The sequence below is a fragment of the Chelonoidis abingdonii genome, chromosome 12, assembly GCF_003597395.2.
Source record: "Chelonoidis abingdonii isolate Lonesome George chromosome 12, CheloAbing_2.0, whole genome shotgun sequence".
In the NCBI taxonomy this organism is placed as follows: Eukaryota; Metazoa; Chordata; order Testudines; family Testudinidae; genus Chelonoidis; species Chelonoidis abingdonii.
Genome location: NC_133780.1, coordinates 681,223 through 696,391, shown reverse-complemented (window position 1 = coordinate 696,391; position 15,169 = coordinate 681,223). Strand labels below are relative to the sequence as shown.

The 15,169-nt window shown below is 53.8% G+C and overlaps 1 protein-coding gene across 1 annotated transcript in view; it reads right to left on the bottom strand.

Moving 5' to 3' along the window:
* Positions 1–15,169, bottom strand: part of LOC116825567 (uncharacterized) — a 102,936-nt gene that overhangs the window by 18,648 nt on the left and 69,119 nt on the right. The window contains exon 3 of the mRNA XM_075071488.1: positions 5,158–5,433. Within this exon, the coding sequence (XP_074927589.1) occupies positions 5,158–5,433 (276 nt within the window). The remainder of the gene's footprint in view (positions 1–5,157; positions 5,434–15,169) is intronic.

Below are 15,169 nucleotides of genomic sequence, written 5' to 3'. Positions count from 1 at the left end.
CTGCTATTTCAAATGTGCGGCAGTTCTGGGAAACACCTCCAGACTATGTGGTGAGTTCAGCTTAGCCTGCTTGATGCACCAGTAAAGGGACCATCACCTACACAACTGACCCATTGAGAGGAGGCGGATATGCCTTGTGACTCAGCAGAGTGTGCAGAAACTGGCCCAATGTACTGCAAACTCATTTTGCTGTAACTTTCCCAGTAGGAACAGAGGAGTGTTTACACCTGGAAAAGTCTATATAAGGCAGAGGCTCATCCCATTTGGTCTTCAATCCTGCTTCTTCCTCTGGAGGGACTTGCTACAACTGAAGCTCTGAACAAAGGGACTGATGACCATCCCAGCGGGGAGTTCCAGAGACTTGATTTGAACTTGCAGTTCATCCACCTCCTACAAGCCGAACAAGAACTTTGCCATACTGGATGGAATTGATTCCATTTAACCAGTTCTAGTTCTCATCTCTATCTTTTTCTTTTATGAATAAACCTTTAGATTTAGATTCTAAAGGATGGCAACAGCGTGATTGTGGGTAAGATCTGATGTGTATATGACCTGGGTCTGGGGCTTGGTCCTTTGGGCTCGAGAGAAACCTTTTTTCTTTTACTGGGGTGTTGGTTTTCATAACCATCATCCCAAGGACGGGTGGATGGCTGGTGGTGATACTGAGAACGGGAGTGTAGGAGAGATTGCTTGTGTGACTTGTGGTTAGCCAGTGGGTAAAACCGAAGTCTTTTGTCTGGCTGGTTGTGGTTTGCCTTAGAGCGGAAAAACCCAGCCTTGGGCTGTGACTGCCCTGTTTGAGCAATTGGTCCTGAATTGGCTCTCTCAGCAGGGTCCGCCCAGAACCACATGTCACAGTCAGAAGAACATTTTGTATGGTGACGAATCTTTAATAACTTCTCACTTTACTGGACCTAGAGCTGACTGGGAGCCTGTAACAAAGCTGCCTCTGGTGAGACACAAGTGAGAGTATCAGTTCAGGACAAACTGCAGAGCAGGGCAATCACAGCCCAAGCTGGAATTCCTTTACTATAAGGCACCAAACCCACCGCCAGAGAGGATTTGGTCTCACCCACTGGCTAACCACAAGTCACCAAGCAATTCCCTCGGACACTCCAGTTTCCCAGTAACACCACCAGGGCCACTCATTATGGGGAATGGTTATGAAACCAATACCTTTAAAAGGAAAAAGGTTCCCCCAAGCCAGATCCAAGGTCAACAAATATGTTTATTAGAGAATTTAAATAAGAAATACACAGAGTTTGGCATGTCAGTCATTAGTCATCGGGGCAACACACAGAGTATGGGGGAGCTGGTATTTGGTTATGGTAGCATATAGTACACAGTCTGTAATGTCCCAATGCGGGTACGGTGGGTGGGGTCAAAGTATAGTAGGGGAGCAGTGAGGGTACATCACTCATCTAATGAGTTACAATAGTCATGATTAGAGCAAGCAGGCGGGTAATGGGACAGGGTGACCTCACGAGGTGGAATCCAGATCGTGGGTTCAGGACTCAGGGATGTAGTTTAGTAGGGGGTGTAAGGTTTCCCTCCCCCCCGTGGGTGCGTGGAGCCACATCGGCTCACTCCTAGTACTGCGGGTGCCGGTGATGTGTTGTGTAGATGCCCTGGACCACCGGATAGTGTCCGAGACCATTCAAACGTCTCATGAGTCGCGCATAGCGATGGCCCACCCCACAGGCCCTAAGTACACGTCGTTACAGGTCCAGGCGCCTAGCGCCCCGACGACAGGGCGTCGGTGTAAACCTCGTAGCCCTTTGCCCGCAAGGTGTCAGTCAAGGGAGGCATATTTCGAGTTACGGGCTCGGGCTCGCGGAACGCCGGGTCCTGTTCTCGAACGGATGTCGTCACGTTGACGAGGATGATCTTTTCCGCCCGCGTCCGTGACGACGATGTCTGGCGCAGCGGCGTCGGTGCCGGGATGGTGCGTGGACTGCAATCTCACCGAGGTGTGGGGTGATGGCTTCACTAAGGCAGGTCCTGGACGGCGTTGTGGCGCAGCTGCCAGGCTCTGGCGTGGGGCTTGCAGCTGCACAGGACGTGGGGCAGGGTCTCCAGGGTGTACCCGCACTTCCTGCAGCGCTTGTCCCGGTTCCCGTGACGGATGGCTCCATAGAGCGGGACGCAGTTTAGTCGGGCGCGGTGTATGAACTGCCAGTCGGCAAAGCGGGTGAAGCTGCCCGCGGGGAGGCAGTGGTTGCTGGAGTCCCACTTGCTGGTCACCTCAAAGGCCTTGCCCTGGTCGTTTTTTTTCTGCAGGGTGTCCACGTAGAGCGCGTGGACGGCGGCCTTCAGGGAATTCTCTAGCACGCCTCTGGCTACAAGTCAGATCTTACCCACAAATCACGCTGGTGCCAATCCTTTAGAATCTGAAATCGAAAGGTTTATTCATAAAAGGAAAAAGGTAGAGATGAGAGCTAGAACTGGTTAAATGGAATCAATTCCATCCAGTGATGGCAAAGTTCTTGGTTCAGGCTTGTAGCAGTGATGGAGTAAACTGCAAGTTCAAATCAAGTCTCTGGAACATCCACCGCTGGGATGGGTCATCAGTCCTTTGTTCAGAGCTTCAGTTTGTAGCAAAGTCCCTCCAGAGGCAAGAAGCAGGATTGAAGACAAAATGGAGATGATGCTGCTGCCTTTTATAGTCTTTTTGCCATGTGGCTTGTGCTTTCTTTGTTCCAACCACAAGCCACCCAGCACATGGCCTGGAAAAACCTGAGTTCTGTCCACAGGCAGGTCCCTGCCTGCCTTGCTTCTCTCAATGTTGTGTAGCAGATGGTCCTTAATGGGCCATCAAGCAGGCTAGGCAGAGCTGACACCAACTTGTCTGGATTGTCTCCCAGAAGCAGAGCACAAGTGTGAAATACAGACAGGACAGAGCCAATACTTGTAACTTGAAATACAAAACTGATGTATGCACCCAGATAGCATCATCATAAGCAGCCAATCATAAGCGTGGTTGCGCTGATGAGCTATATGGTCACAGTTCATGTCAATAACATCACTGAGCCAGAGAACAGGAATGCAATAAAGGGGGCTTTGTGGTTTCTTTTTTTCAGCTTATTGATAACCAGTGTGGGGACTGAGAAGCACACAGGGGTGGCAGGTTTGTAGAAATTGGTGGTGCCCAGAACCTGACCCCACCCAAACTCTGCCCTGGGAGGGAATTTGGGTGGGGGGAGGAGGTCTGGGGTGCAGGCTCTGGAAGGGATTTTGGGGATGGGAGAGGGTGTGGAGGGATGGGATGCAGAGGTGAGGGCTGTGGGGTGGGGCTGGGGGTTTCATGATGCAGGAAGGGGCTCAGGGCTCAGGCAGAGCGTTAGGTGCAGGGGGATGAGGGCTCTGGCTGGGGCCAGAGCTGAGGGGTTTGGGTGTTGGAGAGGCTCAGGGCTAGGACAGAGGGTTAGGGTGCAGGGGGGTGAGGGTTCTGGCTGGGGGTGTGGGGCAGGGCTGGGGATGAGTTTGGGGAGCAGGCAGGCTGCCCCGGGGCTGGGGCCAAAGAGGAGGACTCACCCCAGCCCTCTCCCCACAGGCAGTTGTAAGCTCTGGGTGGGAGCTCCCTTCTTCCCTCGTCTCCTCCCCAGCAGCACACTCACCTCGCACCACTGTCACTGCACTTGCTCTTAGGGCCCCTCTCAGGTCCAGGAAGCCTCCTCCCGTCCCCTCTGGCGGGTGCTGGCGGGGGGAATCACCGGTGTGCCTCCTCCCCTCCTGCTGCCCCTCACTGGGGGTGGAAGATGGGGCTGCCCCTTGCCCAGCATGGGGCAGAAGCGGTGACTGTGGGCACGGGGCCCTGTGCTGGTGGAGGGTCCCGCCGGAAAAGGGAAGGGTCTGAGGCGGAAGGGCAGGTAAGGGCAGCCTGCCCTGCCATTCATGGATAGGGGGGCACTAGGACCCTGCAGTGGCAGCTGATGCCAGGAGCCAGCAGAGTGGAAGCAGGTGGAGCTGCAGGGGAGATGCAGGGACACACTCTGGGGATGGGGGACACTCGGGGGAGACGCAGGGGGGAGGCGTCAGGTAAGGCCGGGGGAGAGACCTGGCCCCAAACATTGGTGGAGCCCAGGCACCACGGGCCCATACAACTCACTGCCCCTGGAAGCACAGTTTGTAACTGGTTAGTGAATCTAACTACAGTGTTAATCACCAATTTTGGGAGAATCTGCGTCTTTTTGAAGCCTGCCCTGAGCTGGGCATTTTCAGTGAGGGCTGCCCCAGGCACCTGGCTCACACCCCTCTGCAGACTCACTCAAACTGCGCACATTGGTGGTAGCTGAACTGGGTAGTTGCCAGAACAGGCTCGGGCCCGGTTCTCCTTTGCTGCGTGCGACCCCGCGCTATAACACGGCTACGCCCAGGAAGGCTGAGACTGGGCCACCCAAACACGCGTGTGCGATTCAGGGGCTAAGGGCCAGATTTCCAAACGCCCCTCCGTGCCTAACCCCGGTGATTTCATGGGGAGCCGGGCGCCTCCGTTCGGAAATCCCAGCTGGCCCCCATCTGCATTGTCAGCCGCTTAAATCCCTTTGTCACATGGTCCCGAGTCCCTGTCCATGTCTCTGCCCTTGGCTGTAGAGGTGTCAGCGCTGGGCACAAGAACCTCAAAACAATTTTTGCTTTGTATAAATGACAGCATGCATCCCCCTCCCCCCACCTTCACACTCACAAAGGGCTGGGCCTTTTCTGGACCAAACTTGGCAAAATTAATCAACTCACAGCCCAGAGCTGGGATGTTTCAGCCTGAAAAGGGACGTCTGAGGGAGCTGGAAACCACGGGAAAGGCCCTGCAGAACGGAGACGCCCAGGCAGCCAGAACTGGCTAAGAACCCGTCTGCACTAATAACAACCTGTAGTTCTCGTCTATGCTTGTCGTCGGTTGATATCAAAGCACTTTATAAAAGAGGTTGGTGCCATTATCCCCATTGTACCAATGGGCAAATAGAGGTACTGAGAGAGGGAGACTCACCCAAGGTCACCCAGCAGGCCAGTGGCAGAGGTGGGAATAGAACCCCTGTACGCTGACCTGTGACTCAGAACACTATCCACTAGGTCACACTGCTCCTTCCAGACATGACCAAGTCCCATTGCTGTCCTTGTGCCCTGTCCCCCCCAATCCTTAGCTCCCCGCTGCTCACTCACCCTGCTGCTCCAGGACCGCTCTTCCATGCTGCACCAAGCTCCGCAGGGTCTCCAGGCACTCGTACTGCAGGTACCTCCGGACATACTGAGTCCAGAACTTTTGCGCCTCCCACAGCTGCTTCTGGAGGAAGGCCGGCTGCACGGCCGCAACCCACGTCCCTGTCTGGTTGTCAAAGCTGATAAAGTCCCCCCCGTCGTAGGTGTACTGGAACCTCGGGTCCATGGGGGCCTGGTCGCTCAGGGCACAGCCCACGTGAACCTGATCAGTGTGAATCCCTGTGGGGGGGGAGAAAGCTCAGACCCTGCACTGAGAGCTGGGAAATGTGTCTGGGGGACGTGAGAGGGGGGCTTGGCCGGACGGTGACACCAGGGAGTGAGAGCTGGGAAATATGTCTGTAGGTGGGTGGGGTCAGAAGACACTCAGCCAGATGGTGACACTGGCTCTGACCGTGCGCCTGGCCTCATGCTGAGCTAGCGAACAATCCCAGAGGATGCTGAGGGGCAGGAGGGGTCAGAGCAGAACCATGGGGAGGACTGAGGGGTTGCAGTCCTGCCAGACAGTTACTGAGCTCCTGGAGTCTCTCCAGTGGTGAATATGAGAAGTGCCATACTGGGTGAGACCAAGGTCTGACAGTGACCAACACCAGGGACTCAGGGAGAGTGCACAGAACAGGGCAATTCTGGAGTGATCCACCCATCTTCCCCTCCCAGCTTCTGGCAGGCAGAGGTTTAGGGACACCCAGAACATCGGGTTCCATCCTTGCCCATCTTGGCTCATAGCCATCGATGAGCAGATCTTCTAGGAACTTCTCTAGTTCTTCTTTGAATCCAGTGACACTTTTGGCTTTAGAACGTCCCCCAGCAACGCGTTTCTCGGGGTGACAGCGTGTTGTGTGAAAAAGTACTTCCACGTGTCTGTATGAGACCTGCTGCCTATTCATTTCATCAGATGACCCTTGTTTTTTTATTGTGGGGAAGAGTAAAGAACTCTTCCTATTCACATTTTATCCACACCATTTTTCATAGGAAAATTTCAATTTGGCCAGAAAACATTGATTTTCTGTTGGGGAAATTGAAAGGAAAGATCCCAGGGCTGCCCGGCTCCCTGCCTGGGATGGAATTTCTGAAATATTTTCTTCCCACGGGAAACCTCCCATTTCTGACTTTCCTTCCAATCAAGAATGAAAACACTCCCGGGAATAACACATTTTCTGTGAGAAGTAAACTCCATTTTCCAGCCAGCTCTGGTTTGGGCAGCACCTGGCACAGTGAGGTCCTGATCCCCAGTGGGAGTGATTCTGAGCAGGCAGCTCTCGTGTGTCCATGAATAACAACAATTCTCAGACACTCACCGCCCGTCTGGTTGTGCAGCTGCATCTACCACTTGGTATCGCTTTTAGCGCCCTCCTCATGCCCCCAGAACTCCCTGGTCTTTTCCTGGAGATACTCATTGCCCAAGGCCTGTTCTGCCCATGCCTGGGTGGCTCTGACCTGCTTCTGTAGTACGCGATCTTAACATCATCCAGCCGGGCGATCATGATGAAGTGATAGGTCCCATCTTCCTGGGTGACGGCTGTGACTAGCACGGCCAGGCTGTGGTGCCCTAAAGCAACAGAAGCGAAGTTGAGTTAACAAGCAGTTTTCTCCCTTGTTCAGGGGACACCAGGGTCACCCAGTGGGGACTAGCAGAGACCTCCCACCCCCAGCCACGTCCCCATGCCCTCAGCCCCATCCTGGGCAAGGGACAAGCTGGGATCTGTCAGTGACTCACAGGAATCAGGAAGGACGATCTCTCAGCCTTCGCCTCTGAAAGGTGGCGGCTTGTTTAGGGGGCTCAGACATTGGCAGCGGGAAAAGGTGTAGGCCAAAAGCCTAATGCAGCAGACATTGGTCGGGGGTAGCGTGTGTGTGTGTGTGTGGTCTGGATGATTATATATGTGTGTGCCGGGGGCATATGCATGTGGGGTGTGTAAGACATTTTGTTTCCAGTTTTAACTGACTTTTTACTGAATAGTTCCTGGGTTTGACAGAAGCTGTTATTTTGGGTTTACTGATTCTTCACACCATTTTGGCTCACTCAGGCACAGGGAAATACTGATTGTGGTAAGAAAATCCAACCCGTGACAGCCGGTCGATGTGTTTGAGTGAATAATAAATGAGTCTGTGTCAGTGCAAGGCTGCCTGTTAACAGTGAGGGGATGGAGAGGAAGTTACAAACACACACACACACACACACACGTGTACATAGCGTTACTGTGCAGTCCATGAAATAAACCACCCCTCTGTGCTCCTGCGTGGCCGCCCAGTGGGATGCCCTCCCGCCTTCCCCCGCTCCAGCTGGTAACTAGTCGTAGCGCCCAGGGCCAGCAAGGATATATGTGCCCCCTACTCAGTTTTTTCACCATATTTCCACCCCGTTTTCCACCCCTGCAGCTTTGCACCCTGGGCGGCTGCCCCGCCCTGGTTACAGCCATTTAAACCGTGGGAGTAAACTGCTCCAGTCGTCCCCCCACCCATCATTCACGGAATGTGTCGCGCCCCCCACCCATTACTGGTAATTCGCATTAATCCCGTCCTCCTTGCTGCCCTGAGAGCTGGGCGGCCGAGAGTGGAGGCTGCTGGCCGGGGTGGGGCGGTAGGACTATTATCTCATCCCTCCCCTCCCCGCCCCGCAATTCCGCCCGCTGTTTTTATCCTGCGCCGCTATCACGGCAGCGGGGCCTGCGGGACCCCCGGGATCCCACTTTGCTCACGCCCCCAAGAACCTCCTGTGCCCCCCACGCGTGTCACAGGGAGCTGCCCGGCCTGTTCCGGTGACACCCCCGGCTGGGGCACCCAGCCCCCCTCGTACTCACCGCCCGCCGCGGCTGGAGCCAGGAGCGCCCCGCAGAGCGCCAGGAGCAGCCCCCACGCCATGGGGCTGGGCTGGGGGGGGAATAGGCGCCTGTATAAGACAGAACCCCCAATATCCAGACTTGGGGTCACCGCCCGCCACTGCTGTGTCCCTGGCACTAACTAGCACGAGCGCTCTCACTAGCACTTTCACTTTCACAAGTCTCTCAGCTGCCTGTGGCCGTCCAATCAGGACGCAGGCCGAGGCTGTTCGTCATCGGTATCCGGGCAGACCGGGCTGTGCAGGTTACAGCCCACAAACATCCCCTGGCTGCGGGCCCGTGGGGATCCCCCAGCCTGGCCTGTGCCTGGGGCTGCGAAGGGCTGAGTGGGGCGGGGGCTGCAGGGCCTGGGGGAGCCCGGGGGCTGGACCCGCTCTAGGGCAGGGCACCGGGTACCATGGGGCAAGGGCACAAAGGGGCCAGGAGCGAATCCCGGCTGGGAAGGAGAAGGAGGTTTTGGACCCTCCGAGGGGCGAGGCTGGAGCAGCCCCCACAGGAGCTGGGGGGGGGCCCACAAACCATCCCTCCATTGCCAGAGCCAGGGGACACGGTGCAGCTGGGCCCTGGGCCTCAGCCCCTCCCGTACTCACCCCCAGCAGCCGCTGCCCCCAGGAGGCCCCAACAGACCCCCAGAGTGACAGCCAGGCCCATGGTTCCTGCCCTGGTCTCACCCTCTGGCCACAGGGAAGGAGCTGGGGAGCCAGCCGGCAGCCCCTGCAAACAGCCTGTGCACTTTGCTCACTGCACACCCAGGGAGTGCCAGGACCGAGGCCTGACCGGAGCAGGTAGCAGCCGTGTGCCAGGTGCGGCTCCCTGCAGGGCGTGACGTGTGCTGTGTGCACAGCAAATCCTGACACCTGACTGGCCAGCTTCCCCGTGTGCCCCACACAGGGCTCAGTCACCAACCAGCAGCCACCTGCCTCCCTGCGGCAGGCAGGGCTGCCCAGAGGATTCAGGGGGACTGGGGCAAAGCAATTTCGGGGGGCCCTTCCATAAAAAAATATTGCAATACTATAGAATACTATATTCTCATGGGGCCCTTGCAGGGCCTGAGGCAAATTGTCCTACTTGCCCCCCCACCCCCACCCCCAGGCAGCCCTGGCGGCAGGACGACGCTCGGAGCAGACATCCATGGGCGCTGACCTGGCGCTCTGCAGGCCATAGACCCCCTGGTGCAGGGAGAGTCCCCACGCTAGACACACTGTGGGACAAAGTCCTGATTTCCTCATGCTGCAGCCCCAGCCAGACATCCTCAGTCCCACCTGGTCACGGGGAATGCTCCAATCAGGGGCAGCGGCTGTGGCAGCTGGAAGAGTGGAGGTCACTGATTGGCTGGAGGCCTGATCATCCTCTGTGATGAGGTGAGTGGGTGCTGTAACCCCAGGCAGAGGAGGCCCCTCGAGCCTGGACTGTGGGTGTCTTTGTTAGCAACACTGGACACCCCCCCCGGGCCCATCCAGCCCAGGATCCAGATCAGACCAATGGACACATCTAGCCTGGTACCTTGGCACCTGCCCTTGCACCATTCTTTCCTATCTAGACACAGGGCCGGCTCTACTGTTTTTGCTGCCCCAAGCAGCGCGCCGAATTGCTGCTGTGGATGGCGGGGGCTGTCCGTGTGCCATCAGGGCGGCTCGCGCTATTCCGCGATGGCAGCAATTCGGCAGCAACATCTGTCTTTAGCCGGCTGAACAGGACAGGTGAACATAGAAGCTGCCGCCAAATTGCTGCTGCCACCAAAACACCAGCTGCCCTAACGACACATGGACTGCCCCCGCCATCTGCAGCGGCAATTCAGTGTGCTGCTTGGGGGCAAAAACACAGGGACTCCCGGCCTGCCCCTTGCAGATTGCAGCCCCAAGCACCTGCTTGGAATGCTGGTGCCTGGAGCTGGCCCTGTCTAGAGAACACTGTAGCCATTAAATATGGTGCCAATAGTTCTGAAACAAATCTACTTTGCCATTAAAGTCTATTGTAGGATTTTTTTAAACAAGCGGAGTGCCCCAAGGGTCGGTCCTGGGGCCGGTTTTGTTCAATATCTTCATTAATGATCTGGAGGATGGTGTGGACTGCACTCTCAGCACGTTTGCAGATGACACTAAGCTGGGAGGAGTGGTAGATACGCTGGAGGGAGGGATAGGATACAGAGGAACCTAGACAAATTAGAGGACTGGGCCAAAAGAAACCTGATGAAGTTCAACAAGGACAGTGCAGAGTCCTGCACTTAGGACGGAAGAATCCCATTCACTGTTACAGACTAGGGACAGAATGGCTGGGCAGCAATTCTGCAGAAAAGGACCTAAGGTGGTTACAGTGACGATGAAAGCTGGATATGAGTCAGCAGTGTGTCCTTAGTTGCCAGAAGCTATGGCATTTTGGGCTGTATAACGTAGGGGCATCTGCCAGAGATCGCAGAGACGTATCGTTCCCCTCTATTCGCTTGTGAGGCCCCATCTGGACTATGTCCAGTTTTGGCCCCACACTAACAAGAGGATGTGGAAAAAACTGAAAGAGTCAGCGGAGGGCAACAAAAAATGATTAAGGGGCTGCAGCACATGACTTATGATGAGAGACTGGAGGGAAACTGGGATTTTAGTCTGCAGAAGAGAAGAGTGAGGGAGGATTTGATAGCAGCCTTCAACTACCTGAAAGAGGGTTCCAAAGAGGATGGATCTAGACTGTTCTCAGTGGTACCTGATGACAGAACAAGGAGCAATGGTCTCAAGTTGCAGTGGGGGATGTTTAGGTTGGAAATTAGGAAACACTATTTCACTAGGAGAGTGGTGAAGCACTGGAATGGGTTCCCTAGAGAGGTGATGGAATCTCCTTCCTTAGAGGTTTTTAAGGTCAGGCTTGACAAAGCCCTGGCTGGGATGATTTAGTTGGGGTTGGTGCTGCTTCGAGCAGGTGGTTGGACTAGACACCTCCTGAGGTCCCTTCCAGCCCTGACATTCTATGATTCTATATAATGGATTATCCTGTGGAACTCCCTGCCATATGATATAAAAGATGAACTAAGAAGGATACCTAACAAGTTGGGACATTTCTATCCAATACTGCAACGTCTGAGCATCTCACAATCCTTTTATCCTCATGCTCCCTTGGCAACAGGTCAGGCTATTATCCTGATGGGGAAACTGAGGCCCAGAGAGACTCAGGTCACCCAGGAAGTGTGTGGCAGTGCCAGCTCTCAGGCATACTCAGAACAACTAGCTGTACACTGGGATTCAAAGATATAACAGATATAAATCCCTTAGCCTCAGGGCACAGGCCAGTGACTAACTGAGGGGGTGGAGGTGTGAGGAGCACAGACTGATTCAGGAGGGACTGGTCGGCCTTTGGCTTGACCAGCTGATATTCACCATCCATCCCCGGGCCCCCAACGCTCTGGATCCACGTTGCTGAGGGAAACAAATGATCAATGCACAGGTGAACTTTCCCTCGACAGCCAGCAGCTGCCAGGTCTGGTGCCCGTCACTGGGGGACACTGGGGCAGTTCTAGGGACCAGACCTTGGTGGGGCTCAGAGTCTCCTCCGGAGCCCTGACGTCTGGGGAACAAACAGCCGAGCCGCCCATGGTTCCAGGGTCTGTATTTTATTAGCTCAATAAGTGAGCAAAACCATCTAACAAAACACATAGTCAAAGATGGAGGAAATTAAATCATTTGTAAGTTACTGTGCTCAGGCAGGTTCACTAAACCATCCCACGTACATTAACCGCCCCCGCTAAAGGCTACATAGCACTCTGGGATGTGGCGGATCTGGGTTGCAAGCAGCACCACAGGCCCAGCGCATCCCCAAGGCCAAGCTGGATGTTTCGGTGTCAGCCCAAGAGCTGACAGAGGGAGGGTCCGATCGTTCCCTGGTGACGCGAACATCGGCAGCAGAGCTGTCGGTGCCATTAAGGCGCCTGCTCGGATTATGGCTGATTTGGTAACAGCCGATCTCTTCCCCCCTCACACAGAGTCACGTTCCAATATGCCCGGTTATGCTGAACGCTCCGATGACGAACGTAGTGAAAACAACAGGACTTTGCAGGCTTAAATGTACAGGTGCTAAGCCTGAAATACCTGCAGGTGTGATCTTCCCAGTAGTGAGGCTATTTGGCCTAGGGCTGGTGTCGGGATCTGAGCAGCGGCGTAGCCAGGTGGAGGGAACAGGGGGAGCGATCAGAAAAAAAGGTGCCACCTGCTGCGGTGCTTGTACTCACCTGGGTCTTCAGCGGCACCTCGGCAGTGGAACCTTCACTCGTTCCGCATCATCCCCTGCACCAGCAGCACATGCACCCCCGGCTGGACCCTGCCTCCTGGTACTCATACCCCACCAGGGGTGCTCCTGGACCGGACCCCTGGGTCCTCCCGCTGCTGCTTCCTGCAGGCTGTGCATAGGGCTGGCTGGCTCGGGCTCTGCTCCCACTGCTGTCCCCACAGGGCAGGCAGGTCCCTTGTCTTCCCCCTGCCTTGGCTCCACAGCCACTGCCGAGGCAAACCACTTGGAGCCCCTGCCCCTGGCTGGACAGTGGACTTTGTGCATGCATGAGGCTCTGCCCTAAGGAAAACCACGATTTGAGGACTTGAATAGCTCAGACATAGGTCGGGGGTTTGTTCCAGGAGTGGGCGGGTGAGATTCTGTGGCCTGCGTTGTGCAGGGGGTCAGACTAGATGATCAGAATGGTCCCTTCTGACCTTAAGTCTATGAGTCTATGAATCTAATAAGGCGCGGCTGGCGGTGCTGTGAGGGTTCACATTCTCCTGCCTTCCCCTGCGGGCCGCTCCCATTGGTTCAGGGACTGGACGTGGGTGAGGAGGTGGGACTCTCTTAAAAGGAAAGTAACACTCCTTCCAGCCCCTTCCTCCTCAGCCCTGCGTTCTGTGGCACTTTTACTGACGGGGTGATGCTCTGGGTCTTTGGCGGCAGGTCCTTCATTAGCTCCGAGTGGCTTTGGCAACACTGAAGGACCTGCTGCCGAAGCCCCATGGAGCGAGCGAAGGGCTCGCTGGCGAAGACTGCACCACAGTGGGTGGCACATTTTTTTGTGAGTGAGTTAAAAAGGTGACACTTTTGGGGAATGTGCTCAGGGGGAGCGGCCGCTCCCCCTACTTCCCCTCCCAGCTACGCTACTGGATCTGGGCAGCTATTCTATAGGCGCTGTGCTCATATAGATTCTGTGGATCTCTCTCACACACCTAGAGGCCAGAACACTAAGCCAGAGGCATCTGCACCCACTAATGAGAACTAGAAAACACCCAGAGAGGCGGATGCTTTTGCTGGGTGTTTCAGCGTGACTTTCGGGGGTCCATTCAGCCGGCTGGGCTGTGATTAGCCAGAGGCCTTGTCAGCTCACGTGTGTGAAGGTCGATGGCTTTGCAGGCCAGCTAGTGGTGACTCGCTTGTAGGTGTCAGATCTTCGACACCCCACATTGCTGGATATTACCCCTCAGTGGCCATCGGGGGGTGAATGAAGCACAGAGCACGTGTGATAAATAAAATGTGTTGGGGGGAAGCTTCCTTTTATAGACACCAAGCCAGCCAGTTAGCTATAAAGTCCCTCTTAGTAGCTGTTCTCTACTTGCTTTACCTGTGAAGGGTTAAAAATGCAGAGAGGAAGGGAGTGGGCACCTGGGCAAAAAAGCCAATGGGAAGTCTAGCACTTTTTAAAATTGGGAAAAAACTTCCCCATTGTCTGTCTGTGGTTGTTCTTGGGGAAAGGCAGATAGGGAGCAACTATGCTTCTATGACTGGGGCCTGTGACGATGTTGCCTATAGGAGCCAGCTGAGGTCACTCAATCAGGGTGAACTGCAAACAGAATGGGGCAAACAAACCCCCAAGACTGGTAGATATTCCAGTGCTGAGATTTCCCAAGCCAGCACAAAACTGCTTCTATAATATCTCACTGGTTACTTAGAAGTGCCCAGCCTCAGGCCTCCGTCCAGACATACGTCAAACATATGATGATAAATTCTGAAAATCTCATCATATAAAAGAAAAGGTTCTTCCAATCCCAAAGGATCAGCCACATACCCAGGTCCAATTATAACTTAGATCTTACCCACAATACACACTACAGCCAATTCTTATTGACTGAGCTAAAATTTATTTAAAAAGAAAAAAGAGAGATAGTTGGTTAAAAGATCAATATACAGACATACTTGAATTCAATTCTTGAGGTTCAGACACAGCAGAGATGAGTTTGTAGTTGCCAAAAGTCCTTTTAGAAATAGTCCAGAGGTTACAGTCCAAATGTCCATGTTCAGGGTGACTCCGGTCAGTGACTGGGGATCAAATCCTTGTGGCTTAAGGTTTCCCCCTCTTGAAACCCAAAGCAGATCGGAGATGAAGAAGTATTGTGTCCCAGGCTTCTTATACATTTCCAGCAGCCTTTTGGCCTGAGAAAGCAATAGGCTTAACTCCTTCTCCCAGACATGCTGGCAATTAGCACAGAGTAATTTATCCATTAAACAGTTCAGATACAGGTTACCACAACCTTCAAAGAGACACAGAGACAATAATACTATTTCCCTCAAGTATCTTCCTAAATGTTAATATTCCTGTTTTGATCTTTGAATCAAAGCTCTAGCAATAGACAAGACTTGTTTGCTTACTCACGAGACCTGAGCAAACACCTCCCCTTCTAACTCTACCAACGCAGACTTGCATTTCACAGCTCTATTCATTTCCAGACCTTCCTAACCAGTCTCTAAAGTTCGGCGACGGGTCAGGTCAATCTGTGAGGTAATTAACTTTTTCTGGCCCTGCCACCTGTCAATGAGATATTATATTACCCTCATAATGTCACAGGGCCAGGTATGAAATCTTCATTGCTATCATACTAGAAACTGTTCATTGGAAATCCCACATATGTAAGTAGATCAGAAAATGTTTAGGAAGATGTGATTAGGTTTATCCTTTTTATTTCTTTATGGCTTGTGGACTCCTCTGTGCTAACCCTAAAAGCTTTTGTTTTGCTTGTAACTTTTAAGCTGGACCTCAAGAACATTATTCTTGATGTGTAATCCTTCTAAGTGTTTTTTTTTTTAAATCTAGCAATAGCCTGAATTTCCAGATGTATTTTCTTTCTTTTTTTTTTTAATAAAATTTACCTTTTTGAAGAACAGGA